Genomic DNA, 25,807 nt, shown 5'->3' on the forward strand with positions numbered 1-25,807 from the left:
GGTCGTCGACGTAGATGTGGCCGTCCGCGGTCGGGGGAGGGTCTTGGTCGTCGTCGGAGGAGGTGCAGATGTCGCCTTCTTCATCATCGGAATCCGAAAAGGACGATGAGCACCTCCATCCGACGGACAGTCATGTCCTGCTCCCGCTTTAGCTTGGCGATCCGAGTCGCCTTCGTCGTTGTCTCCTTCGCCTCGTGCTCCGACTGCTCAATAGCAAGCCGGGGCGCCTTGGCATTTTTTCGTCGGAGGCGGCGAGCATCTGTCTCTGCCGTCGTGGGGGACCGGTGATACACCTATGCAATGAGGCGTTCATCGTCGTCAGGCTCTGCGGCTTCCCGCGGCGGCGGCACGCGGATTGCTACACCGCATCCCTCTCCCTAGCCCGTCGTCTCTCGCGGCGGGCGGCACATGCCTTTGATTCCGAAATGCGCGTGCGGGCCGACGGCGCGAGCAGCAGCACACGCCGCTGCCTGCGTGAAGGAGCGACCGACGAGGAAGGAGACGACGTGTGGTCGATGCAGATTGTGCTGTCCTGCAGGAGCGACGTGCGTGCCGGGAGGGTCCAGCTCCGACGTCCGCGCTGCGTCGGTCCGGGAGTTGTGGCGATGCTCCAGATTTGGAGTTGCGGCCGGTGTCCATCTTGGACCGCTCCAAGACAATGCGGATGGCGAGTTCCTCGATGTAGTAGACATTGGAGTCTGGGCGGCTGTCGGAGCTTGACATTGAAGTGGATGGGATCGAAATCGAAGAGGGAGAGGAGAGGACGGAGCGAGAGAGAATGAGCTAGGGTTCGAAGCGAGACGCGTGTAATAGCGTTTTTGTGAGATAACGATGGGGCGGTGGTGGGTCGAGCATGCCAGTTAGAACGTGAAGGACGTGCCCGAGCATGACAAGACCGTCCCATATCCGTCTTAGATTTGTGCTGGATATGACCGGTGCCGATCAACCCTGGCATTTGAGACGGGTCGTGTTTTCTTGACCAATCACTGATCGGACGGTTTGCCCGGACTTTTGAAGTATGAGGGATCCGGTTTGTAGATGTTTTTATTGTAAAAATTGGCTCAGCTCGCACCGGCCACTGCTAGACTGTTTAAAGGGTCTGCGAAAGTTCATTGTCCATGAGATGTCGGTCACTTTATTTACAAATTAACATGCGAACAGAGGCTCGGCCAATAAATGTGATGAATTTATTTTAGGGTCTTTATACACACCGGTCGCTGTTATACTGTTTAAATGGTTTGCGGAAATTCATTATACATGTGATGTTGATCACTTCACAAATTGGCATGTGAGCAGAGGTTCGGCCAATAAATGTGATGAATTTATATACACCCCCTCCAACAAAATGTAGAAGAGGAACGTATAACACTATTATGCACTACAAGTAGACATACGTATATCCACCTCGTATTGCATAGTCCTAAAATAACTGTCTTAACTTTGTGATAGCTCTAATATAAAATTATATTAAGCTTAAGACATTTATTTTAGGACGGAGGGAATACATTTTATGGAGAGGGAGGGTGTACCAAAGCACACCTTTTTATTTTATTTCTAGTTCATAGGAGTACTATGATGGACTGAACGTGATGAAGTGGATTAATTTCGAACCAAATTAACATCGATTACCTTTGAGGAATTCAAAGTTCAAAATACAAAAACCCTGCAAAAGGGAAAGGCGCTGTTCAAAATACAGAAACCCTGCAAAAGAGAAAGGTGCTAGAGAAACGAAACAAAAAAACTGCAAAAGTAGAATTGTCTGAGCCCAGGTTCGAACTGGGGACCTTTAGTGTGTGAGACTAACGTGATAACCAACTACACCACCCAGACTAGCTGGTTCGCTTTGCAAAGTAGAGCTAGATAGAGAGCACGTACATCCTGCGGAACAAAGCACAGAACTGATTTCTACAGAGCCGATCGAGTGCATCGCTGGGAATTTCGCCGATCGATGGACTTCAGCCGGCGTCCCGTCGCACGGTGCGCTACAGCCATCGTCAGGCTTATCAGCATTTTTTCAGTAAGGTCCTCTTCGGCTTTCCACCGCTCGGCAACTCGCCTCTGAAGTTGGCGGAGCTGAGCTTAAAAAATGCAGAGATACTTCATAGATCCTCTACTATTACTGAACAACAGGATTGCCGAACAGTTACTAAGTTATGCTTAGAGCGTCTCTAATCGATCGCGCAACCGCGCGGCACGTTAAAACAAAGATACATCGTCGAAATATCGATTTTTACGCGTCAAAGAGCGTTGGCTCCATCGATCGATGCAAAATGTAGCGCGCGTGACTCGTTTCAGCACGCGCTGCAAAAAAAAGACGCGCGTTCAACACAAACAAAATTTGACACTTCAAACAAAACCAAGAAGATCAAACACATAAAAAATAAATGAACAGTAAATAATTTAACTTTATTACTACAACTCAAACAAATAGTTTAGTTTACAATACAACAAATAGTTCAATAATATAACATCAAGCATACAAATTACTTGTTTTGTCGGCCATTTTATTTCCATCACTCCTTGATTAGATCCTTCTGAATATCGTCATGCGTTTCGGCATGTCGAATGACATGATATGAGGCAACAAATCGGGCCATCCTCGCAGACCTACGGCGCACTCGCACGCGGTGTCCCAAAAGCTCATACTGAGAGTAATCTAAATCTTGAACACGCTCATTCTCGATGATCATGTTATGCATGATCATACAAGCATGCATGATGTACCAAAGAATCTTTTGATTTCAAAATCTAGTCGGGCCTCTCACGATAGCAAATTGGGCTTGCAAAATCCCAAAAGCTCTTTCCACATCTTTCTTAGCTGCCGCATGAGCATTGTAAAAATCTAGATTTTTCTTACCTTTCGGTTTTTTCAACGGCTTCACAAATGTTTACCACTTTTGGTAGATGTCATCCACAAGATAGTAGTCATAGTTGTATGTATGGTCATTTGCTACAAACTGCATTGTTGCAGTTCATCATTTGCAATCTTATTTATGAGTGGTGACTGATTAACAATGTTGATGCCATTCAAAGATCCAGGCAATTAAAAAAAATCATGTCAAATCCAAGTCTCTTGATCGACCACCGCTTCAAGGATTATAACAGAACCTTTTGTCTGGCCGTGGAATTGTCCATGCCATGCCTTTGGACAGTTCTTTCAACTCCAACGTGTGTAATCTATTGATCCAAGCATATATACCTAGAAACCCGCGAGCTTTGTTCATCTCCAAAAGCCTTGCGACATCAAGCGCATTGGAAGTTGAAGCAGTACATACCTTGCAAGCGTTTTGCCAAACACCATGTGGGCGCCGAGAGCGACGGTGGGCGGTCGGACGCTGTTCGTCGAAGGAATGGCGCGATCGATGGGCGGCGGCGACTAGAGGGAGGTGGAGGAAGCAGCGGCGGCGCAGCGATAGCCAGGGAAGCGCCGCCGGGTCGCCGGAGCAAATAGGGAGGTGCGGGCGGCGACCCCAACACCTGGACATGGTAGTAGGCGAAAGTCGCGGCGCGAGCGCTTGAGTGTGCAGCGCGTGGAGCGGGCGCATGAAATAAGCGGCGCGCGATACCGTTTCGCCCCCCCCCCCCCCCCCCGCGCAGAATCACTTATGCCGCGCATGTGTTTTTTACACATCCGTTGGAGCTCCTGGAACGGCTGCGCGCATGTAAAAAGTGCAATTTATCCAGCGTGGTGCTAATATCAGGTGGGTGTTGGAGATGCTCTTATCAACACCACCGTGAATATAACAAGATTAAGTGTAGTATTTGTTCTTTTTAGTTTAATATCTGATATGTGGGTCATGTGTCCTTAACGATATTAAATTTATTTATTGTTATGGAGAAGGATCCATCACAGTGACTTGTCACCGGGCCCCGCGTGTTCCTTGGAAGCAGATTAGGAAGCCTCAAAGTGTATGCACGTTTATACGAGCGCTTTCATCTATATTGTGTTAAAAAAAACTCCTAAATGCACCTCGTTCTTGTAGCCACCGTGTACTTCGTGCGGTTTCGTAGTTGGATGTGTGCTTCCTCAGCGCTCTCTTCAAATCAAGACCCACTACCCCCCCACACACACACACGCGCTCCACTCTCTGACTGCCCATGAGAGGCGATCTCACGGGTGAACTGCTCATGCCTTCTCTTAACGGCGAGGGCGTTGGCTCCCCTTCCCTCGGCTCGTCGCTCCGACGACAGTGGAAAGGTGGGGGAGCCCGATTTCTTCCGCCTGGTCTGTAGATAGGTTTAGGATAGGTATGCTGGGTGTCTGCGCTCGGTTGATGCCGACATCGTCATCGCGAATAAAAAATTTCAGGCCACCAATTCGACGGCGTTCTTCTGCGACGTCTAGGAGCCATGGACTTTTGTCCGAGCGAGTTCCTCAAGACGTCGGCGTAGATCTTGCTCATGTTTTTGTTTCTTCGGTTTCGTCCGCATTACATCGGCTGCCGTTTGTGTCTTGGAGTTGGCCGCCGTTGCAATGCTGATCTTGTCCTAGGATAGTCCACATGAAGTTTTTCGAAGGTTCTATCAGTCGAGACCTTCAAGACCGCGATCCAAGATGTGTGAAGTATTTTTTCGACCGACGATCCACGTCGACATGTGCATTGCCACTTTGTGACGGCGCATGTTCAGAAGTTCATAACGCAACTTGGCTGCTATGGCGCTATCTTGGATCTTGGCAAGTTGGTGGCCTATGTTTCTCTCCTCCGACGAACGCTTCGACGTCCGTGACGGCTAGACTTTTTGACGACGATGATGTAATTTTTTTTGTGTGCTGTCTCTCCGGACTGTTTAAAAAAAAGCCATATATGTTATATGTTGCTATTTTTATGAATAAATATATAGTTTTTCCTAAAAAAAGACCCACCATGTTCAACGCCATATATCTTTGACTCAAGAACGAACAAAGGTGAGTCGATTGTCAGATACAGATTATATACAATAACGCAACTTTTTTTTCCCCTTCTAGTTAGTGATATTGGCAAGTAATAAAAAAAAATACTTCCTTCATCTTAAAATAAATGTCTTAACCTTAATATAAATTTATACTAGAGCTAGTATAAAATTAAGACAACTATTTTGGGACAGAGGAAGTATGCAAGTACTAAAACATAACCAAAAATATGTTGTCATTGTTAATGGAAAATATAATGGTGCCATTCACATCATCCTCGTAACGTCGTCTTTTTTTGTGCGGATTTTTCGTAATGTTATAGTGGTCAAGTACTGCACAAAATATGACTACTGATTTTCTTGTATTTACACATGGATTGTATCCTCCGTCAACCACTTTATGCCGGGAGCATTCACGAGATTAAAATAACAGAATTACTGACGTCAAATGTTATTGCAAAAACTGCTCTCGAGTCAACACTACTCTCGAGTCAACACTACTCACTACAGACTATTTCCATCGTATTTAGTCTTCGCTTGTGAGCGAAAGTTCGTATTTTGTTCTTTGGACCTCCTGGGCAACCTTTCGCATGGAGGAAATTGTTTCTATTAGTACCTTTTATTTTGTTTCGTTTGGGGAGTTTTCATAGGTGTTATTCTCTTTGTTTCTAAATATAAGTCTATTTAAAGTTTCTACTAGAAAACAACATATGAATGTATATAGACATACATTATAGTATAGATTCACTCATTTTGCTTCGTATGTATTCCTTTATTAGAATTTTTAAAAAGACTTATATTTAAAAACGAAGAGAGTAGTTGCTATAATGGTTTGTCGTATGTTTAGATATATACTTGCACTTCAATGGCGGTTTAAAGTTCAACTACATGTTGATGAAGGACGTGAGGGGAGGGGATTCAAACACAAAATTCATGATCCAAAAATCGACAATCTAATCCGATACAACGCACGGACACTTTTACTAGTAATAACAATGCCAACATCCAAGATCATGCATTATGGATGCGCCCACGGTTGCTTGGCTAGTAAAATAGGCAAATCAACCTTAGAAATATATTAAAAACTAACAACAGTGTGGCAAAATAATTATACTGGCGGACAACACTCAGGTCCTTGCTAACTACTTGCTACTACTTTATTATTTGATCAAAATTATTATTTCATAACCCTAAAAAAAAGCCATCAAAATTTCATGTTACATAATCCTGCCTCGCTCGTTTATACAGATCTCGACCAGTTTATATAGGATCACATGTTTCTTGAAATATCAACAAAAGGCCTAAATAACTAAAGCGGGAAGGTGCATTTAAAGGATAAACGGAAATTATCCCCTTGTCTCTAGGGTATGAAAGGATGCAAACCTTAAACGTGGCGATCTTTACTGCAGGAAAAAATATAATTTAATTGTTAATATATTGTTGTGTCTAAAATGAAAATTCTAAACAAAAACAGAGTCACGGTTTGTATTTGTGATGAATAACTGATGTTTCAATTGGCAAATTTAAACTAAGGTTTCTAAAACACATTATGCTCTAGGCTAGCCGCATGTAATCCATCAACTAAATGTATTATATTCTTTATATTCTTATAAGTTCAACCAGGGTTCATTTTTTTTTTATTTTGAATTAACAAGGTCGACTATACATTATGTGTTCTCAGTAGCTTGATTTGAACATCGTAGAATTGCTAATCCATTGCAGCGCACGGGCACTTTCTTACTCTAGATTGGGAACCACCAACCATGCTCGGACGATCCGTGGTGTGTACATGTGTAGACAGTACACCGGAAATGTTTCAACAGACGAGGAAGAGCTTGCGATTTCTAGATTCCTCATGTCTGACATACCGACACAGAGTACTAGCGTTCAATGTTTTATTTGTATATGTTTCCAATGCAAGGCACAGGCTCTTTTGCTAGTAATAACAATGCCAACATCCAAGATCATGCATCATGGGTGCGGCCACGGTTGCTTGGCTAGTAAAATAGGCAAATCAACCTTAGAAACATATTAAAAACTAACAACAATGTGGCAAAATAATTATACTAGCGGATAACACTCAGGTCCTTGCTAACTACTTGCTGCTACTTTACTATTTGATCAACCTGAAGAAGAGTTTACAGGTAAGGTACTCCTAATTAACTAAGCACTAATTGTCCGACCACCGTCGACGGCGATGACCTGGCCGGTGACGAAGGATGCCGCCGGCATGCAGAGGAACGACACCATTGCAGCCACCTCCGCTGGCTCGCCTGCCCGCCGCATTGGAGTCCTCGCCAACTCGTTCTCTCTAATCTCCAGTGGGAGCTGTTCCACTCACAAATGATCAGTTCTCCAAATGATTTGTTTCATAGGAAAAGATACTAGAAGAGAATCCTACTACATGTAAAAAAGCCATAACTAATTAGGCTAAAATAGTTATGCTTGTGCATTTTCTTTAGTGTAATTTTAATATAGATTAGGTCGGCGCATACACTGCTTAACATGTCACTCTTGGTCGCGCCCGGGGCGACGCAATTCACCCGGATCTTGTTCTGGGCCCATTCAGTAGCAAGGCTCCTTGTAAGCTGGTTTATTCCTCCTGCATAGCAGGTGGTGCATTAGAAACAAAAGGAGATGTAAGTTGAATACCATCAATTAGAGCTTCCTTGGGTATTTGTACAAGGAAAGAATCAGATTTCAAAGTTGTCACTTGACTATTGACATTTAGAAATATTGAGATCGAATACCTAAAATCATGCATGTGAATTTGTATCGGAAAGCACATCATTCATTACTTAGACTTTGCGATTATATTAAATGAAAGCATGATTATTGTTTTGGACATTGACATGATCTTTAAAGTACCACAAATTAAACCACTATTCTCTGAAACTATCATTATTTGTAAGTTTCATTTTTAACATGGAGGCTGTAACTTTTAAGCATCCCTCTGACTATTTATTGGGACAATAATAATACTCAAATTCCAAAAGTAGGAAAACTGGAGGGAATAGTGCATATATTACCTTTTGTCATACTGTAAAGCGCAAGGCCCGTGAAACCAAGTGTGCCCCCAAGGGAGGATATGTTGACGATGCTACCTCCAGCGATGGAGGCGTTGAGGAGCAAGGGGTGCGCGAGCTGGCTGAGGTGGAAGCACGACTCTAGATTGGTCGCCATGAGGTGCGAGTACTCCTCCGATGTCCACTCCACGGCCGCCTTGGCAAGAATCTGTGCCGCGTTGTTCACCTGCGTAAAACACAGTAGCCCATATGAGCCTCTTTGGATGGATTGGGGGTAATTAATTTCAGAGCCCATTTGCAGTCTTTGGGCGGCGGTAGGGTAATCATATTGGAAGAAACTCTGGAGATTTCAGGAAGAGGGCAAGTCCAAGTCCTCCTAGTTACAGTCTCAACCTGAACTTAGGCCTGTTTGGTTTACAGTCTAAAGTTATCACGCCTAATTTCAATCGTGTCATGTTATTTTTAACATGTGTTGGATTCATTGTGATATTTATGGTTTGTCATGCTTTTTTAGCAACATGGTCCACATGTTATAGGCTTAATTTTTTACGTGTGATGACCATTTTGTAAGTCACCTTTTTTTGATAGTCACACCTTATCTAAGCTTAATTATGAGAAAGTTAGTCATGAATAAACATGCCCTAAATCAGATAGACCAGGAACTCTGGAGATTTCAGGAAGGTGGCCAAATCCAAGTACTCGTAGTTACCAGTATGTCGAGCTTGCCGCCGAAGACTTGCTTGACCGTCTCCACGAGCTGCTCCCTGCTGGCGCGCAGGGAGACGTCGCAGACGGAGACGGTGACCGGGAGCCCCTTGGCCTCCCACCGGCGGCGGCACTCCTCCAGCTCCGCCGCGCTCCTGGCGCACGTGTGCACCCGCGCCCCGTGCCCCGCCAGCTCCTCCACGATCGCCTGGCTGCGTTCCATCAATCGATACCGTCATGCAGTTAATTAAGCACATGAGTATACGTGTGTGCATAGCATGTTTGTACGTAAGAAGATCATAAAATCACGCACCCGATGCCTTTGCTGCCGCCGGTGACGAGCGCCGTCGCGCCGGCCAGGCTCCACCTCTCCTCCCTGCTCATGCCGCCGGCCGCCATCTCTATCTCTCGGGCTAGATCGCTCTGTGTGCGTCTGCGTGTGCGCGTGTTCTGGTACTTTCGTGTCGTGGAGTAGCTAGCAAGAGGAGTATATGTAAGACAAGGCCGTACGCACGCAGGGAGAGAGTGCACTCGTTCCACACGTTACATAGAGTGTGTGTGTGACTGTCTGGCTGAGACGCATGCATGTTCCACGAGTAGATCAGAGTGTCCAGTCGTATTTGCCTACTGCCCGCACGCCACACACACACGCTCGCACTAGCGCCCAGTACCTCGCAGAACGCAGAGGATAACACGATATCCAGTCTACGGCGTCGTCCTATCACGTTCACATCACGCTCCATTTTGGAGCTGCATTTATAAGCGACCAATGCGCCTCACTTTGTAGACCTAGGGGCTGTTTGGTTTTATACCTTGCAATGCCACATTTACCACACAATATTGGCATACTTGTTCTTGTCATATTTTTGAAGTGTATGTGATGTGAGATCTTAGAGATCTCTAGCAGACCCTGTATAAAGCCGTCTCGTAAAAATCGTTTACATATCGCGGAAAAACGCTTTTGTGGGCCGGCGTGGGCGACGGCCGAGCAGACCCCGCACAACGGATCCGCATAAAAGGATATGCGAATATCTTTTTATACGGATCCGTTGTACAGGGTTTGCTCGGCCACCGGCCCGCAAAATCTGTTATTTGCATTACATTTTCAGGCATAAAAACACATTTAGTTGCTTCTTTATTTTCTTCAAAGGCATTGAATAGATCATAATTCACCAAATCTTTGCTAAAACAACAAGATCAAAGAAAACAAGAACCACAATTAGACATTTTAAAAGATATCCAGTTTCCTTAACTGCTCCCGCTAGTTGGATCAACATATTCTCCATGCATTTATTGTTGATCTGGGGGTTCTTCAACTTGCATTCTTCATTCTTTGGCTTTGATTTTGAAGAATTAGATGCTGCTTTCCCTCTAATTTCTTTTGTAATTGCACATGCAGCTGCATCGTAAGACTCAATTATACTAAGGAGTGCACGAACTTCTATTAAATTTTTTTCTATCAATAGATCGATGTATTCTTCTTCCCATACCAAAATAAGCATCCACCTTCCTACACAGATGAAGACCTCAATAAGCTACCGTAATTTAATCAAATAAGTTAACAAAGCCGAAGAGGAAGAAGAGCATACCCCGTCGTTTTTTTTTGCATTTAAAGAATACCCATCCGAGGTGCTGCCGTGTGTTGGATGTGAGCCGCAACACTGTTTCTATGCATTCGTCGCACTGTATGAGCGGCAACGGCAAGCCGGCGAGCCGCTGCGTGACCACCGAGCCCGGGCGATGGCCGGAAGAGTCCTTGCCGGCAAACCGATGTCGGCGACTAGACAATGAGCCAGTACCTGCATGCGGTGCTGGAGCTTTGCCAGGGCTATGCGGGGTGTTCCCCAACCAATCAATGGTTGTGGCGCAGCCGCCGGTGACTGGAAAAGCCGAATCCGGTGGTCGCGACACCATCCCCCTTGGATTTCCGTGGTTTTGGTTTGATGCAAAAATGCTAAACATACAAAGATTTACACAAGGTTACACATTCATTAGAATTTTTTTAACTAACCTCTTTCCCCTGATTTTCAAGAAGGTTCGTCCCTTATCTTTGTTAATCTCCAATCAAAATTCAGTAAAATCTCTGTAGTATGTGTTAGGTGCAGCATCGCCGTTTGCACGTTGATGATGCCCGTGTCCTGCCGAGTGAGTTAACGCTTGATTACTACACAGACCACTCCCACTGGATTCGAGCACCGTCCGTCCATGGCCCAGCTGCCTGCGAGCGATACCCTCGGCCCGTCCATGTCCATGCATCTGCTACTATGGCTCTGCAACTGTAGCCGTCTCCAGCTATTGGCTGCTACCTGCATCGTCTGATTGTCATAACTCCTAACCGATTGGTCGGGTCGAGGTATATGGGGCTGAACAAACAAGAACAGTGCGCCACCGCGTGCACCTGCACCCAACCCAAAAGTTCACCGGAGGTCCACCGATCACGCTGCGTCCCGTCCGTCCATGTGGAGCACCACCATGCACGCACTACGACTGGCTGGCGAAACAGCACGCGGCCTCCTCCGCTGCTGCACGGCACGGCCCCGCCCCGCCCCGGGACGACGACGAGAGGAGATGAACCGAAGCGTTAATTCTCTCGTACGACGTCTTCAATGCCGCACTTAAGCCGGGCGCGACCGCTCGGCCGCGGACCACCAGCCTTTCCTCTGTTCCCCCCCGCCATGAACGATCGCCCAATCCGAGGCGTGGCTCGCTCGATCCCCTCTCCTTTTCGCCCTCGCGCGCCCGTTTCTTCGCTGTCAGTAGTTACCTCTTGCCTTATTGCCGGCCACGGTGTTGAGGCCAGTCAGTCAGTCCGGCCGCGCGCTTTGCTTGGAGGTTGGAGCAATGGCGACGCGCTTCTCCGCCGCCGCGCTGCCTTTGCTCCTAGGCTTCCTGCTCCTGCGAGGGGCCCCGTCCCGCGCCGCCGACCCCGACACCGTCGCCGTCAGCCGGCCGCTGTCCGGCGGACACAGGCTGGTGTCCAAGCGCGGCAAGTTCGCGCTCGGCTTCTTCCAGCCTGGTAAACTCACCTACGACGCCTACCTCTCCGGCTCTCTTCTTAGTGGCTTAATTGTTGTTGTTGTGTAAGCTTCATTTCGCATGCGCAGCAGGCTCCTCGCAGAGCTGGTACCTCGGCATTTGGTACAACCAAATCTCCAAGCACACCACGGTGTGGGTCGCCAACCGGGACGCGCCGGTCTCCGACCCAGCCTCCTCGCAACTCTCCATATCGAGCGACGGCAACATGGTGCTCCTCCACGGCGACCCTGTCAAGTCCCCGGTGCTCTGGTCCACGGACGTCGCCGGCATCGCCTCCCGCTCCACGGTCGGCGTCCTGCTTGACACGGGCAACCTCGTTCTGACGGACGCGTCCAACACCTCCGTCGTGCTCTGGCAGAGCTTCGACCACTTCGGCGACACGTGGCTGCCCGGCGGCAAGCTCGGCCGGAACAAGCGCACCGGCGAGGTCACGCGCCTGTTCGCGTGGAAGGGCTACGACGACCCGGCGCCCGGCGTGTTCGCCCTCGAGCTCGACCCGAACGGCACGAGCCAGTACCTGCTCAACTGGAACGGCAGCATGGAGTACTGGACCAGCGGCAACTGGACGGACGACGGGTTCACCGGCGTGCCTGAGTTGAAGGCCTATAGCAACGCCCCGAATTCCCAGTACAAATTCGGGTACGTCGACGGCGAGGACGAGAGCTACTTCTTGTACGACGTCAAGGACGAGGCCGTCGTGACGCGGTTCCTGGTGGACGTGACGGGTCAGATCAAGTTCCTGACGTGGGTTGAGTCAGCCGGCGAGTGGATCCTCTTCTGGACGCAGCCCAAGGTGCAGTGCGACGTCTACGCGCTCTGCGGGGCCTTCGCCGCGTGCGTCGAGAACGAGCTGCCATCGTGCCGCTGCCTACGCGGCTTCCGCGAGCGGCGGTCACTGGCATGGCTGCAGGGCGATCACGCCGAGGGCTGCGTCCGGGACACCGCGCTGCAGCAGTGCGGGCGCGGCGGCGGTGCCCAGGGCGCCACGCGGCAGACGAAGAACGACGACGGTTTCTATTCCATGCCCAACGTGAGGCTCCCGAGCGACGCGCGGGGTGTCGCGGCCGCGGCGACTGCTCGTGACTGCGAGGTAGCGTGCCTCGGTGACTGCTTCTGCACCGCCTACTCCTACAACGGTAGCTGCTGGCTCTGGCATGGAGGTCTCGTCAACCTCCAAAGCACGAGCAGCACTGGCACCGGAGGCGGCAGTGGCACCATCCTCATTCGGCTGGCCGCGTCCGAGCTCACTGGCACTGGGCGCACCAGGACACTGATCATCGCGCTCGCCGTCGTCGCGGCCGCCGTGGCCGCAGTCACCGTTGCCGTTCTCGTGTCAGTCTTCGTTCTGAGGAGGAGAAGGGTGAAGGCGCAAGGGAGAGTTGTGGAAGGTTCGCTGATGGCGTTCACGTACCGCGACATGCAGTCCGTGACCAACAACTTCTCGGACAAGCTCGGCGGCGGCTCCTTCGGGTCGGTGTTCAAAGGGTCGCTCCCGGACGCGACGGCGATGCTGGTGGCGGTGAAGAAGCTCGAGGGCGTGCGTCAGGGGGAGAAGCAGTTCCGCGCGGAGGTGAGCACGATCGGCACCATCCAGCACGTGAACCTCATCCGGCTGCTGGGGTTCTGCTCCGAGGGGAGACGGAGGCTGCTCGTCTACGAGCACATGCCCAACGGCTCCTTGGACAGGCACCTCTTCGGGCCCAGCCCCGGCCATGGCATCCTGAGCTGGGAGAAGAGGTACCAGATCGCTCTGGGCATCGCGAGGGGACTCGACTATCTGCACGAGAAATGCAGGGACTGCATCATACACTGCGACATCAAGCCGGAGAACATCCTCCTCGACGACGCGTTCGCCGTGAAGGTGGCGGACTTCGGCCTCGCGAAGCTCATGGGCCGGGACATCAGCCGCGTGCTGACCACGATGAGGGGCACGGTGGGGTACCTGGCGCCGGAGTGGATAACCGGCACGGCCATCACGGCCAAGGCCGACGTGTTCAGCTACGGCATGCTGCTGTTCGAGATCGTGTCCGGCAGGAGGAACGTGGAGCAGCGGCCGGATGGCACTGTGGACTTCTTCCCGTCGACGGCCGCGAGCCGGCTCCTGGACGGCGACGTGAAGAGCACGGTGGACAGGCAGCTCGACGGCGACGCTGACATTGCCGAGGTGGAGCGGGCGTGCAAGGTGGCGTGCTGGTGCGTACAGGACGAGGAGGGCGAGAGGCCGAGCATGGGCACGGTGGTGCAGGCACTCGAGGGGCTCGTCGATGTCAGCATGCCGCCTGTCCCGAGAATGCTCAAAGTGCTCGGGGATCCAGACAACTACGGCAAGTTCTTTTCAGGGTTGCCGTCGACGTGAAATCAGATCAGTACAGGCTCACACAGCAAGATGTACTTAGCTCTTAGCCTTTTGTCATCAGCGGCATGACTTACTCATGCCATGCATAGTTGTGTAGAAATATATAGGGTGGTATTCTTCAAGTGTAACCGTGAACTGTAGTGGTATCTCCTAATTTCCTGTGTGTTCTAATAGTCAAGAATTAGAGCATCTTCAACAGCCAGGCCGCGCGCGCTAAAAATATTTTGCAGCATTGAAATAGAGTTTTTTTAGCACGCCGGCAAGCGCTCGCTCCTGCGGTCGTCGTAAAAAATTACGCGCGTGAGCTGCTTCAGCAGGCGCGTTAAAGCTACAACGAGCACGAGCAGCCGACACCTATATATATATTCATTTTTGATAATATGATGATATTTCAAACATCAAAACAACACACATCATAGTCAAAATCAGCCAACGAAGTTCATCATGACATAAAAGTCCAAAGACATGCCACATCACATCTCATCATCCAACCAAGTTCAAAATCACCCAATCAAGTTCATGACATAAAACTTCACAAAAACAATCATGCCTCATCTTCGTCCTCATCTTCCTCCGTTTCTTCATCCTCATCCGAAGACGATTCTTCCTCCTCCTCGTCTTCATTGACGCGTGCCACATCATCATATGGAGCTCGATAGGTGTTGGAAAGATCTTCAACATCATCAGGCGAATGTATGTGAGGAGGAGGCATACCGAAAGACATGTGTCCACCTGGAGGTGCTCCCATGCCTCCCATGAGAGACACAAAACTCATGCCTCCCATGCCCCCCATGGTAGCTCCGAAGCCACCCATGCCTCCCATGCCGCCCATGGTAGCTCCGAAGGCACTCATGCCTCCCATGCCACCCATGCCTTCCATAGTAGCTCCCATGCCTCTAATGGCCATGCCTCGTTTTTCGATCAAGACTTCTTCTCGGACAAGCTTGACGTACTCCTTTTGTTGCTCGTCGAGGGTAGATGTGGTCGTGATGAAGAACAAGTACTTCTCCCATTCCAACAATCTAGTGCGCTCCTTCATGGCCAATTTCTTCTCCTTCAATGCCACCTTTTTCTCCTCGGCCACCACCCTTCTCTCCTCGGTCGCCAACCTCCTCTCCTCGGCCACCGCATCTTGGGTACTTGCCATCTTCCTCACCTCATCCGCTTCCTTTCTTGCGTTCACCATAGCTTCCATAGCATTTTTTAGCTCATCATCTCCTTTCCTCTTCTTCTTTTCTTTTCCATCTTTCTTGCCTCCACTTGGTCTATTTGGCTTGGAGTAGGCAACCGAGTTTGGTGTAGGGCTTCTCTTGCCGCCATCACTTGATGACTCTTCCTCATCATCATCCAAATCAATAGTTTCCTTGCATTTGTTGCTCTCCTCATCGACACCTTCACGGGGCCTCCATTTCTCATCATCCTTCAACGCATCATAACAATGGGGCAAGGTAAATGGTCTCCCTTTCCTGATCTTTCCTTTCTAGGTCTTCTTCTCCTCTCCTTGAAATAAGTTTTGTGCAATAGTGAGCTACAAACAAAAGAATAAGTTAGCACTTGAAGCACCAAAGAAGAAGCATGAACATGGAAGAATCATGAAAGAAATGGCACTTACCCTATCTCGGTCATTAGTGCCACTTGGGTTAAGCGTGTCAACCGCCTTAAGTGCGCACATCCACTTTTGACAATCTTTGTTGATTGTCGACCACGGGAGCGAAGAGATCTTTCCGTGCAGTCAATTACACTTTTGTTGTATAAATCAAAGTGCTCCTTCATCCGGATCCAATATACATCTCTACTTTGGTCCCCTCCGATAGTGGCATCCCTAGACACTTTCAACTATGTATTGCATAGCAAGACGTCTTCATACATGGTGTAGTTGCCCGCTCTTCCCTTTGGTGCATCGAAGATACCCTCACCATCCTCGTCCACCTAAAACTCATGATCATCTAAATGCACATCATTGATTTGGGACCAATGGGAATTGTTGGAGTCAACACCCATAGCAGTCATGTATGTCTCATCATTGAAACTACAAAGTATATACATCAAACATATATAAGCTATCCATATGTATCTATTCATGTAAATAACAACAACGAAAAAAGTGGGTGAAAACATACCTTGTGGGCATTTCATCGAACACGTTGTGTGCATTAGCCGCCGACAGTACAAACGAGCTCACCGGCGCTTCGGTCGCGGCAGCATGCATTGCACGACGTGCAAGTTTCTTCTTCCATGGCCTAGTGGAGCCATCCGTCGCCGTTTTCTTCTTTCCGGACACCTTCTTGCCGGCCTTCTTCAGCGCCGGAGCATTTGGAAGCTTCGAAATGGGGGCACGTGTCAGAGGGGGCGCCGGCGTGCCGCCACCGTCGAGGTCGCTCGTGGAGCCATGAAAAGGTTGCGCGTGAGACCGATGCTCGGAGGAGCTACGACGGAGATGAGCCCAAAGCTTGTCGGGCTAGGGTTTGCGATGGCTGAGGGATCGCGAGCGTAGGAGGCGGTGAGGGGAATGTCGGCGCGGCTGTCCATCGCACGGTTTCGACGACGGCGGCACGGGGTGGGAGCAGATTGGCACCGCAAGCGCTCGAGTGTGCAACGTGCGGTAGCGGGCGCACGAAATATGAGGCGTGCGATGCCGTTTCGCCTCTCGCGCTAAACCTTTATGTCGCGCGCGCGTTTTTTCTGCCTCCACTCGAGCGCCCGGAGTGGATGCGTGCGCAATAAAATCGATTTTTGTAGCGCGACGCATATATAGCGTGGTTGTTGGAGATGCTCTTAGTGTGTGCAGTCTTGCAGCGGCCATGTGGTTCGATCCCGGAAGAGACCCCCACGGAGCAAGGCAAGGAAGGCCCCCACTTTCCGTATCTCATTCACCTCGACAAGGTCAAGGACTACACTTGTCTCCCGAGTAATGCTACATCTACGAAGGTTTACATAAAGATTTTACATACAAACTGACGTAGAAGATTGTGAATGGTAATAGAGGGATGATGGACCCCACCCCCAGTGAAAATCAGGAGGGGAAATAGAGAATTAGTTTGAAAGGTTAAATAAACCTTTGTAAGTTTTTGTAGGTGTAGCATTATTGCTCCTCTCCCTGATGGTGTGACCGGGGAGTGGCCAAGGATCTACAGGCACAAGGACTGGAGCATGGGCATCAAGGACGATGAGGGGGGAGACGGTCGATGGCTTCATCTGGCTCCTTCATCGTCGGACACCGACATGATGAGGACGGGGATGAGGAAGCAGGCGTCGGGGGGGGGGGGGGGGAGGAATGCCGCGAGGTTGGCCTCAAAAGATTCTGGAGAGGGATGCGCGAGCAGGCACAGTGCAGAGACTTGGGGCATACAACCCGCAGCCGCGCCAGCATAGGCGTCGTGATGCTGGTTCAATTGGTGACCATATGGAGAACCAGCAGCCAACGACTACAGGGGAGGGGCCCGGTGCAGGGGCACGATCCGAGCACGCCTGGTCGGAGCACGATCGTGATCGTATGCTCATGACCCCGACCTTGGAAGTCCTGTCGGTTCAGTCATCACAAGTTGCAGAGGAGATTGCAGCTCAACCTGCTGATGATGATGCGAGAAGTGATGCACATAGCATTGGAGATGCCCCCACCATGTGGCGCTGCGCTGACAGAGAGCCAGTTGGGCCCGTGCTCCCTCCTTCTGATCTGGTGGCAAGAGCATTGATGTCAACGCTATATTAAAGAGATACTGGGAGAGAGCCAGACACGTGCGAGATCACTATTCACGTAGGGTTTACTCTGCTCCCTATATTCCCTCACCCCTTTCGATCAAGGGGAGCACCGTAGCGACGGGTAGACCTACTCCAGCCGCCTTGCCGTCCGTGGGAAGTGTCGGTGATGCCCTGAAGGAATCATATGACGTCAAGGAGGTGGTCTACTTCGACTACATCACCCCTCCATCTCACCTGCACCAAGAAGGTGATCATTTCATCTTTTGTGCCAAGTAAAGATTCCCTAAACCCCTTTGTTCACATTGTTTTGGTGATCTAGATGCAATCTACTCATGTTGATGGCATCCCGGTGATGAAAACAATTTAAGAATGGTATCGGTCGCCAATATTGATTGCAATAGATCCCAAATTTGATGAGTAGATCAAATGCTTGATTAAGGATTCATGGTTACAAATTGGATCTAAGTCTGTGGTTAGCCCTATATGCATGTTGCTACTTTTTGTTCTGCTTTAGTTGCCCTGTGTTAATCCTTATCCACAATTATATTCGCTACGGTCTAAGTACTGTCAATTATGTGAACCAATTTTAATAAATCTAACTTAAGAATCAGTGCTCACAATAATGCTCTACTTATTTTAATTGATTGAACACTCTCATACTAGCAATTAGAAGTAAAGGGCATTTGTAGTACATGGTTAGAACCCTAGAAAAAAAAATCCCCTATTTGGAATAACCCTAATTTTACAATTAGGATGTTTTCTCCCAACTAAGCAATGATGAGCAAGAATTGGAGAGGAAATGAGAATGAGACTCACCTCATGCGCCGCGTCACCGTCTCTTCCCTACGAGGCCCGTACAACACCCACCGTTGTGCGAGGCCAGAGACGATGCGATGCCCCACCCGCTGGACGACGCGTGGACATCGTTGTCCCTTCTTTTATGGATGCACGCGAGTATGGCCATTGCCGTGCACATCGTTGTCGCTCCCTAACAGTCGTGGTCATCGGCGACCCCTCCCTGCCGCATGAGTCGTCGCACGCGTGAACATAAAGGCCTCGCTGGACGGGAAAGAGCGCATATCAGATCCGTTGCATGCTTCGTGGACGCACGGAGCCGCCCCGCAGCCATGCGTTGTGTGCGTCGCATTGCCGCAAGTGCCGTCGCCGCTCTTTGAGAGCGTGAAATGCAGGGGAGTCAGGGAAGGAATGAAGTAGGGTTGGTTGCAGGTGGCGTTTTTTTCCACTCGGGATCAGCGGCCACCGTCCGATTCGATCGAAAGCCCCAGAGTGTCGCTGAGCTTCGAGTTGGGCCGCCGGGCGTTTAAGGGCCATATCTATTTGTAGGCTGCGTCCCAGGTTGTTTTAGTCCAGCAATAAGTTTTATTTTTTACGAATTTTTGCTCCTGGGCTGGGCCATTTTACGGGCTACCGTGTGTAACCTTTGGGCCTATTTTTCTTGCAGTTTTCTATGCTTTTATCCACTGCGTTTAAGTTAATATTTTTTATTTTTTTCACTGTTTTAAAATAGAAAATGCCTAAAATATAATGAACACATTATTATTCTGGGTAAAATTGAACCAATGCGATTTTCTATTTAGATTTGAGGATGTGTTTTTTGCATGGTGAACATTTTTTAAACATAAAAAAATATTGCACATTTTTAATGTTGATGTTTAAATTGAGAATTAAATGACTCTAATATTAATTCAGACTAACATAGTTTTATTATTATGAGCCATCCCTTATGACATTTTTAATTCAATGTTTTTTCTGCCCAATGTTGATTTAACATGGAATTGAAATCAAATCCTTGGCATGTTTTTATTTATTTACCAACGTAAATCTATAAACATGCAAGTTTACTTATGATTTTTTTGTGATAATTTCAGCTTCCGCTCGATTGCGGTACGACATGATCGAACCACGTTGGAAGTCCCAAGTCGAATTATGTTTGGGTTGTAATGAGCTTGATTTTGCCTTGAGGAAAGAAAAATCCGAAGCACCTGCTACTAGTGCTACATGATATGTAGACCTCAAGAAGGCGTATTACACTAAGTTGGATAAATGGGACACGTCCAACCATATTGTGCTTCTTATCATGAATGCGACAATTTTACTGGACTTTTCCGGGGCACTCCCTAAGAAAGACACTGCTACAGAATTCCTTGCTGCACCAGAGGAGCAATTCAAAGGCTCCGATAAAGTGTATGCTAATGAGCATTTTACTAAGCTTCTTCAGAAGTACAGAGCTGACGGTAATGTTAGGCAACACATATGGAGGCTGGTGAATGCTTTCACCAGGCTTAAAATTTTGGAGTGTTCTTTAAGTGAAGGTCTTCTTGTAATAATGATTCTTGAGTCCTTTCCAAGTGATTTTGAGCAACTCAAGATCAACTATAGTTCTCTTAAGGAAAAAAAGGAACTCGCTGAGTTGACCGCAAGAATTACTGAGGTGAAAGATATGATCATAAGACACAATAAATACCAAGTTTTTCATGTTGGCTTTAACAAGGGAAAACATGAGGGGCAAGGTTTTCCCAAGCCTCAGAAAAAACAATTCAAGAAAGAAACCCCTAAGCCATTCAACCCAAAGCCATTCCACCGTAAGACTTTCAAGGGTAAAAAAGCTGCCAACTCTTCTTGTGCTCCTAGCAGCTCCACCATTGTAGAAAATGCATGTAACTTCTGCGTGCAGGAGGGACATTCCCAAAAGAGATTGCCTAAACTTTCTAAAATGGAAGAACAGAAAAGGTAATGATGAAATAACTTTTGTAGATGAATCTCATTATGTCGGTTTTTCTATAAAGTCATGGTGGATTGATTCAGGTGCAACCACTCACATTGCTAGTTCTATGCAAGGATTTGATACAATCCAAACTATAAGTCGGGGAACAAGAATGCTTAAGGTAGCAAACGGAGTTGAAGCCGATGTTGAAGCTCTGGGATCTCTCAAATTGGAGCTACACACTGGATCCAATCTAAGATTGAATAATGTCATTTATGTGCCTACCTTAAGCAGGAATTTAATTATAGTTTCTCGTTTAGATGATGATATGTATGAGTGCCATTTTTGCAACAAATAATTTGCTTTGAATAAATGTAGTTAGATTGTTGGCCTCGGTGTTAGACAAGGCAACCTATACATGTTATCTCTTATTAATGATTTAGTTATGCATGTCCAAAGGATCAAAACTTTGGTCGCTTAACTGAAGCAGGAGACGAAGCGATGTCCAAAGTTGCCGTCTGACTCTTAGTAGCTTGCTTTGCAGGAGGCCAACATACATGATTGAAGGACTTGAAGAACCAACTTTTTGCATCTTCATGATGGAGCTTGTCCAAAGGATGATCCAACTTCATTGTGCGAAGATCGAAGATCTTTAACCACTTAGTATCAGGAAAGGCTATCATGGGTGGATCGAAAAGGAGTTGCAAAGAACCTCCAGTTTCATCTTTGTATGACCCTTTGACAAAATCATCCAGAGCAATAGTTTTCAAGGTATTCCACGACACCTCCTAGATTCTAGACCACATGGTGCTAATAAAAATCATATTATTTCAAATTTCCATAAACACCACACAGCAGCAGCTCAAACAATATTGATGGTAGAATTCTTATTATGAGAAACCGAAAATCTAGCTATAGATTCATAATTAGCACCTAAAGTTTTTTAAAGAGGCCACTAATCATAGACAAAATGGCTATGGCCATTATGAATTCACGAAACAAATGATGAACAAATTCATTTTCTATGCAGAAACATAGTCCAAAGGTTTAATGACATGTCTCTTCCTAAGATTATCCATAGTCATACACTTATTATGTGAGAGCAACCATATGAAGATATGAACTTTATGTGGTACAACCAATTTCCACATAGAAGGGAGGTGCATGTTAAAAACCTCTAAAATTGTTGACATGATAAAGAGGGGTAGTCCTATATTGACCTTTGTATTCTAATTGCCACACTAGAGAATCATTATCTTTGTATCATCCTGGAAAAATATACTAGTGGCTACATTAACAAGTTGGAACCATTGTTCTATCATCCATTCATTAAAGATTCTTCTAAAAGCTAACATTAGCTGATTACCATCCCAAGCATGCTTGGCAGTTTTATAGGGATCTTTACATATGGTGTAAAGGTCCAAAAACTAAACAACTAAAGGGCAAGTACCAAACCAAGTGTCTTTGGAAAATCTTTTTTAGCTCCATCTCCAATCTGCCATCTGTATCCAAATTTAATGGATTTAATGACATTTTATACCCCTTTCCAGAACGTGAAGGCATTTATTTTGGAGCTAGTGAAAATGTTTGGGTTACTACCCCCTCCCTTCAGATTTATAGAGCTTACCTCAAACGATTTATTTTAATGCCTTATATGTCTCAATTTTATTGCTCTCCTTCACATGTTCAGATATTGTGGTGCACTAAATCGTTGCATGCAAGCACTAAAAGAAATGCACTAATGCAGAGTTCTTGATCATATATCAGTCACTCAAGCATGCATTGCAAATAATTCATTGGTAAACACATTTTTTGAGGAAAATTGATTGCATTAATTGAGTACTTTTGCAGACTAGGAAAAAAATCACCACTCTCTACCTTGACAGGTGAGATTTTTTAATTGTGTACTATAAAGTAGAAGGGATGGAGTTGTTTTATACTTATGATCTATTATCATCCTCTAGGCTTGCCAATGCGCTGGTTTTATCTTTTAATCCAGGACCCCAAGAGGCAAATGTTGACTTCTTGAAACTAGATTATACCCTGCACGTTATTGCGAGAATATTTTACACCATATTTTATTGCGATTCATGGTATGAAACATGAATATTGAAAGGAATAATGTACAAATCTAGAACTGAAAATACATAAAATTTATTATGTTTGATTACTATATATCTCCTTTGTAAAGAAATATAATAGTGTTTACTTCTTTACGGGGGGATTAGTTCTAAAACGTTTATTAAATCATAATAGAATGAAAATTCTCATGTATGTGTGCATGTTGAGATGGGTATTTTTTTAAATATGTTTCATAATGAAGTACCATGCTTGCATGTTGAGAAACATATGGTAGTAGGGATGGGTCTTTTCTCATGCATGCTGTGCGATTATGTGGCATGCTTGCATATGGGAGTAGGGGCTAGCTGTTTAGATATAGAAGATCAGGAACTCCTAGGTTTTAAATTCTTTTTTCATGCAAACTAGTTTTCAGTTGTCTATATGTAGCTTTCTATGACTGTTAAAATGATTCCAGAGATAATTAACCATTTGAGTGTTTATGATCTCTATAGCCCATTTAGAAAATTTGAAGGAAAAAAGAAGGTATATAGGAACGAGTACTAGCTAGACATGCTTGAATGAGAAGAAACCTTCCTATATAGAGAGGGTAAATTTCCCCTCCAGCCTGCCATGGTCTTCATGATTTTATCTATGAAAGGTTGGATTGTAAACAACCCATCCATGGAGGCTCTTTCCATGGAGTAAAACAGCGTGCGCATACACCAACAAAGAATTCAACGCACAAGAACATATAGAGGCAACCCAACCATTTTATTCTCTCAACTTGTTCCAGAAGGATCCATGGAGTTGGCGTCACTCCGAAGGACACACGGCAGCGGTGCTATGAACAAGACGCTAACATCAAGAAACCACTAGTGCTAGTAGAGATGAACATGGGAATTAAACGCAAAGTTGACAAATTACATATAAAATATTCCTTTGATTCATCAAACCATCTTATTGGTTGTTGCCCCAAACCAGATACTAGCAGACGCTTTGGAGTCACCTCTGTCGTTCAGGCGTCCACGGTGTCACATTGCTCGTCGACACTAGGACAGTCGCCGGGTGTAGCGCCTCGACTCCCTTGAGTATCGTTGTTCGTCGATGTCGTTCGGCCGGCCGAGCGCCTTGAGTGCCAGGTGCGCTGCCTTCTGGCCGGAGATGATCGTGGCACCGAACGTTGGAAGCTGCAACCATCGCAAGACAGAACAAACCGTCACTGAAGAACTGACAGCTATACCAAGAACTCGTGTTAAAAAACACAGAAGTTACTATTTTTCTCACCATTCTATGGGGGCCATCGATCTCGGCAACCTCAATGCCAGCAACGATCATACCTGGGACGACCTCGCGGGTCAAGGAGACAATTGCATCCTCGGCAGTGTTCACATCAAGCGCTTTCATTCTGGGCATAGTGTTGATCGTTCCAATGTCCTCGAGCCGTTTGACTCCGTTGGCACTGAATAACCCCTCGTGGCCGCAGGAGCTTACAACGATCTTGCCTTCCATGACGTTTGGGTCGATGTGAGATTTTATGTCCTGGTTCATCGATGCGAGCGCCCAGTTCGTGATCACACCGGCGACGCGATTCTCTTTGACAACCAAGTCTTCCACGACAACGGCGTTAAAGAGCTTCACATTGGGCTGCGCGAGGAGCCGGCTCAACAGGGTGGAGGTGAAGAGCGCAGCATGCTTGATGACGACATAGTCCTCCTGCTCGTCGTACTCGATGTTTATCTCATCGAGCAAGAGGTGTGCCGGCTTGCGCACGACCATGGCGGAGAAGAGCTGGCTGCCGAGCCAGCCGCTTCCGCCGGGGGAAACGGACCGTTCAACGATGGCGATGTTGACAGACGGGTCCTTCGAGAGCTCGTACGCGCAGGACAGCCCCGCGGAGCCAGTTCCGATGATGATGACATCTGTGTTGACGTCGGCGATCATGTCGGTCATGTACCGACGGGTCATCTCGCGGGAGGCGACGGATTCTTTCATGGGGTTGAACTTGAAGCAATTGAGATCATAGGGAGGGGTAGAGGAGGAGATGGAGTTGCAGATGGCCGCGACGCGCCGGGTGGAGGCGCGGGAGGGGGAATGAGTGGCTGTCGGAAGGCAAACGACAGGGAATGAGGTCTTGAGGAAGCTGGAGGCGGTGATTGTCATGGCTGCCATGTGTTGATGGGTCTTTGCTAGGAAATGGATGGAGCTTGTAAATGTGATGAGACTAGACAACATGAAGTGGCACTATATAAAGAAGAGGGGGAGGCAAGTCATTGTGTGTGCGTGCCGTCACATATTGAGGAATTTGTCAGAATACATCACTTTTGCACTGCCTTTCCTTCGTAAGCATATATCTCTTTTCCTTTGCTAAACTAACAAACATTGGATTGACACTTAACCAAAATAGTCTTTCATCTATTTTGTTCTCGGACTTTTCCAAGATAACACAACTTTCCTGTGCCTTTGCTGCCAAATCACACATTTCTTTTCCTTTGCCAAAATAACACACATTGCATTGACACTTAGGCAAAATACACTTTTATCTACTTTTGTTCATGGATTTTGCCAAAATAACACAACTTTCCTCTGCTTTTGCTTCACAAGCACACATTCATTTTCCTTCACCAAAATAACACACCGATGATTGACAGTTACCCAAATAGCCATTTTCTACTCCTTTTTTGAGGAATATGACAAAAACAACACTGCTTTCCTCAATGTTTGCTTCCTAAGCAAAACATCTTTCCTTTTGCCAAAATAACACACCACTGCTGACAACTATGCTACCTTCTATATTCCTTCACCAAAACATTTTCCCCTTGGCCAAAAAATTTCTTTTCCTTTAACAAAATAACACGCCACTTTTTTCTGCTGTTTTTTTAGAATCTTCTTTGGCTTTGCTGCATAAGCACACATATTTCTTTTCTTTGCTACAATAACACACAATGGATTACCACTTAATCAAAATACTGATTTTCTTTGATTTGGGGGAATTTGAGAAAATAACACAAGTTTTTTCACTACCTTTTGTTGTGTAAGCATATATTTCTTTTCCTTTGCCAAAATTACACACATTTGATTGACACTTAACCAAAATACTCTATTTCTATATATTTTTAGGATTAAGACAAAATAACACGACCTTTCACTTCCATGACTCCATAGGCATATATTTCTTATCTTTTGCCAAAAGAACAATCATTGGATTGACACTTAACCAACATACTCTTTTTTCTACTTTTCGAATAATCTATTATATACTAAAAGGAAAATACAGAGGAGAATCAGTGATATTCACAGGAAAATCCCACG

At 46.9% G+C, this 25,807-nt stretch overlaps 3 protein-coding genes and 2 non-coding genes across 6 annotated transcripts; 2 read left to right on the forward strand and 3 right to left on the reverse strand.

Annotated features, from left to right (window-relative positions):
• Window positions 1-1,756: 1,756 nt before the first annotated feature.
• TRNAV-CAC lies at window positions 1,757-1,830 on the reverse strand. The gene has a single exon. It is a non-coding gene; the product is annotated as a tRNA-Val (tRNA).
• A 1,887-nt stretch (window positions 1,831-3,717) lies between these two features.
• Window positions 3,718-3,922, forward strand: LOC123445894. Its single transcript, XR_006631250.1, has one exon. It is a non-coding gene; the product is annotated as a U2 spliceosomal RNA (small nuclear RNA).
• Window positions 3,923-6,898: 2,976 nt separating this feature from the next.
• On the reverse strand, window positions 6,899-9,194 carry LOC123445090 (tropinone reductase homolog At5g06060-like). Its single transcript, XM_045122020.1, has 5 exons — window positions 8,935-9,194; window positions 8,626-8,833; window positions 7,920-8,142; window positions 7,386-7,492; window positions 6,899-7,218 (listed from the first exon to the last, which is right to left on the reverse strand). The coding sequence occupies exons 1-5, from the start codon at window positions 9,018-9,020 to the stop codon at window positions 7,054-7,056; spliced, it is 789 nt and encodes a 262-aa protein (XP_044977955.1). The 5' UTR covers window positions 9,021-9,194; the 3' UTR covers window positions 6,899-7,053.
• A 2,030-nt stretch (window positions 9,195-11,224) lies between these two features.
• Window positions 11,225-14,213, forward strand: LOC123445089 (G-type lectin S-receptor-like serine/threonine-protein kinase At2g19130). Of its 2 annotated transcripts, none has more exons than XM_045122017.1 (2): window positions 11,225-11,637; window positions 11,726-14,213. In XM_045122017.1, the coding sequence occupies exons 1-2, from the start codon at window positions 11,463-11,465 to the stop codon at window positions 14,011-14,013; spliced, it is 2,463 nt and encodes an 820-aa protein (XP_044977952.1). In that variant the 5' UTR covers window positions 11,225-11,462; the 3' UTR covers window positions 14,014-14,213. The 2 variants fall into 2 exon arrangements, with proteins under 2 accessions (XP_044977952.1, XP_044977953.1); XM_045122018.1 differs by having other exon boundaries at window positions 11,729-14,213.
• Window positions 14,214-23,251: 9,038 nt separating this feature from the next.
• On the reverse strand, window positions 23,252-24,729 carry LOC123440621 (thiamine thiazole synthase 2, chloroplastic-like). The gene is made up of 2 exons (XM_045117186.1): window positions 23,783-24,729; window positions 23,252-23,685 (listed from the first exon to the last, which is right to left on the reverse strand). Exons 1-2 carry the CDS (start codon window positions 24,665-24,667, stop codon window positions 23,548-23,550), a joined length of 1,023 nt encoding a protein of 340 aa, XP_044973121.1. The 5' UTR covers window positions 24,668-24,729; the 3' UTR covers window positions 23,252-23,547.
• Window positions 24,730-25,807: the final 1,078 nt, after the last annotated feature.

This window comes from Hordeum vulgare, chromosome 3H, assembly GCF_904849725.1.
Source record: "Hordeum vulgare subsp. vulgare chromosome 3H, MorexV3_pseudomolecules_assembly, whole genome shotgun sequence".
Lineage (NCBI taxonomy): Eukaryota > Viridiplantae > Streptophyta > Magnoliopsida > Poales > Poaceae > Hordeum > Hordeum vulgare.

Coding starts and splice junctions, on each gene's coding strand:
- LOC123445090 (XM_045122020.1), bottom strand. CDS start 9,020: ATGGCGGCCGGCGGCATGAGCAGGGAGGAGAGGTGGAGCCTGGCCGGC. Junction 8,834..8,934: donor GGCGGCAGCAAAGGCATCGG/GTGCGTGATTTT, acceptor GATGGAACGCAG/CCAGGCGATCGTGGAGGAGC. Junction 8,143..8,625: donor GCGGCAAGCTCGACATACTG/GTAACTACGAGT, acceptor TGTTTTACGCAG/GTGAACAACGCGGCACAGAT.
- LOC123445089 (XM_045122017.1), top strand. CDS start 11,463: ATGGCGACGCGCTTCTCCGCCGCCGCGCTGCCTTTGCTCCTAGGCTTC. Junction 11,638..11,725: donor GCTCGGCTTCTTCCAGCCTG/GTAAACTCACCT, acceptor TCGCATGCGCAG/CAGGCTCCTCGCAGAGCTGG.
- LOC123440621 (XM_045117186.1), bottom strand. CDS start 24,667: ATGGCAGCCATGACAATCACCGCCTCCAGCTTCCTCAAGACCTCATTC. Junction 23,686..23,782: donor TCGATGGCCCCCATAGAATG/GTGAGAAAAATA, acceptor CGATGGTTGCAG/CTTCCAACGTTCGGTGCCAC.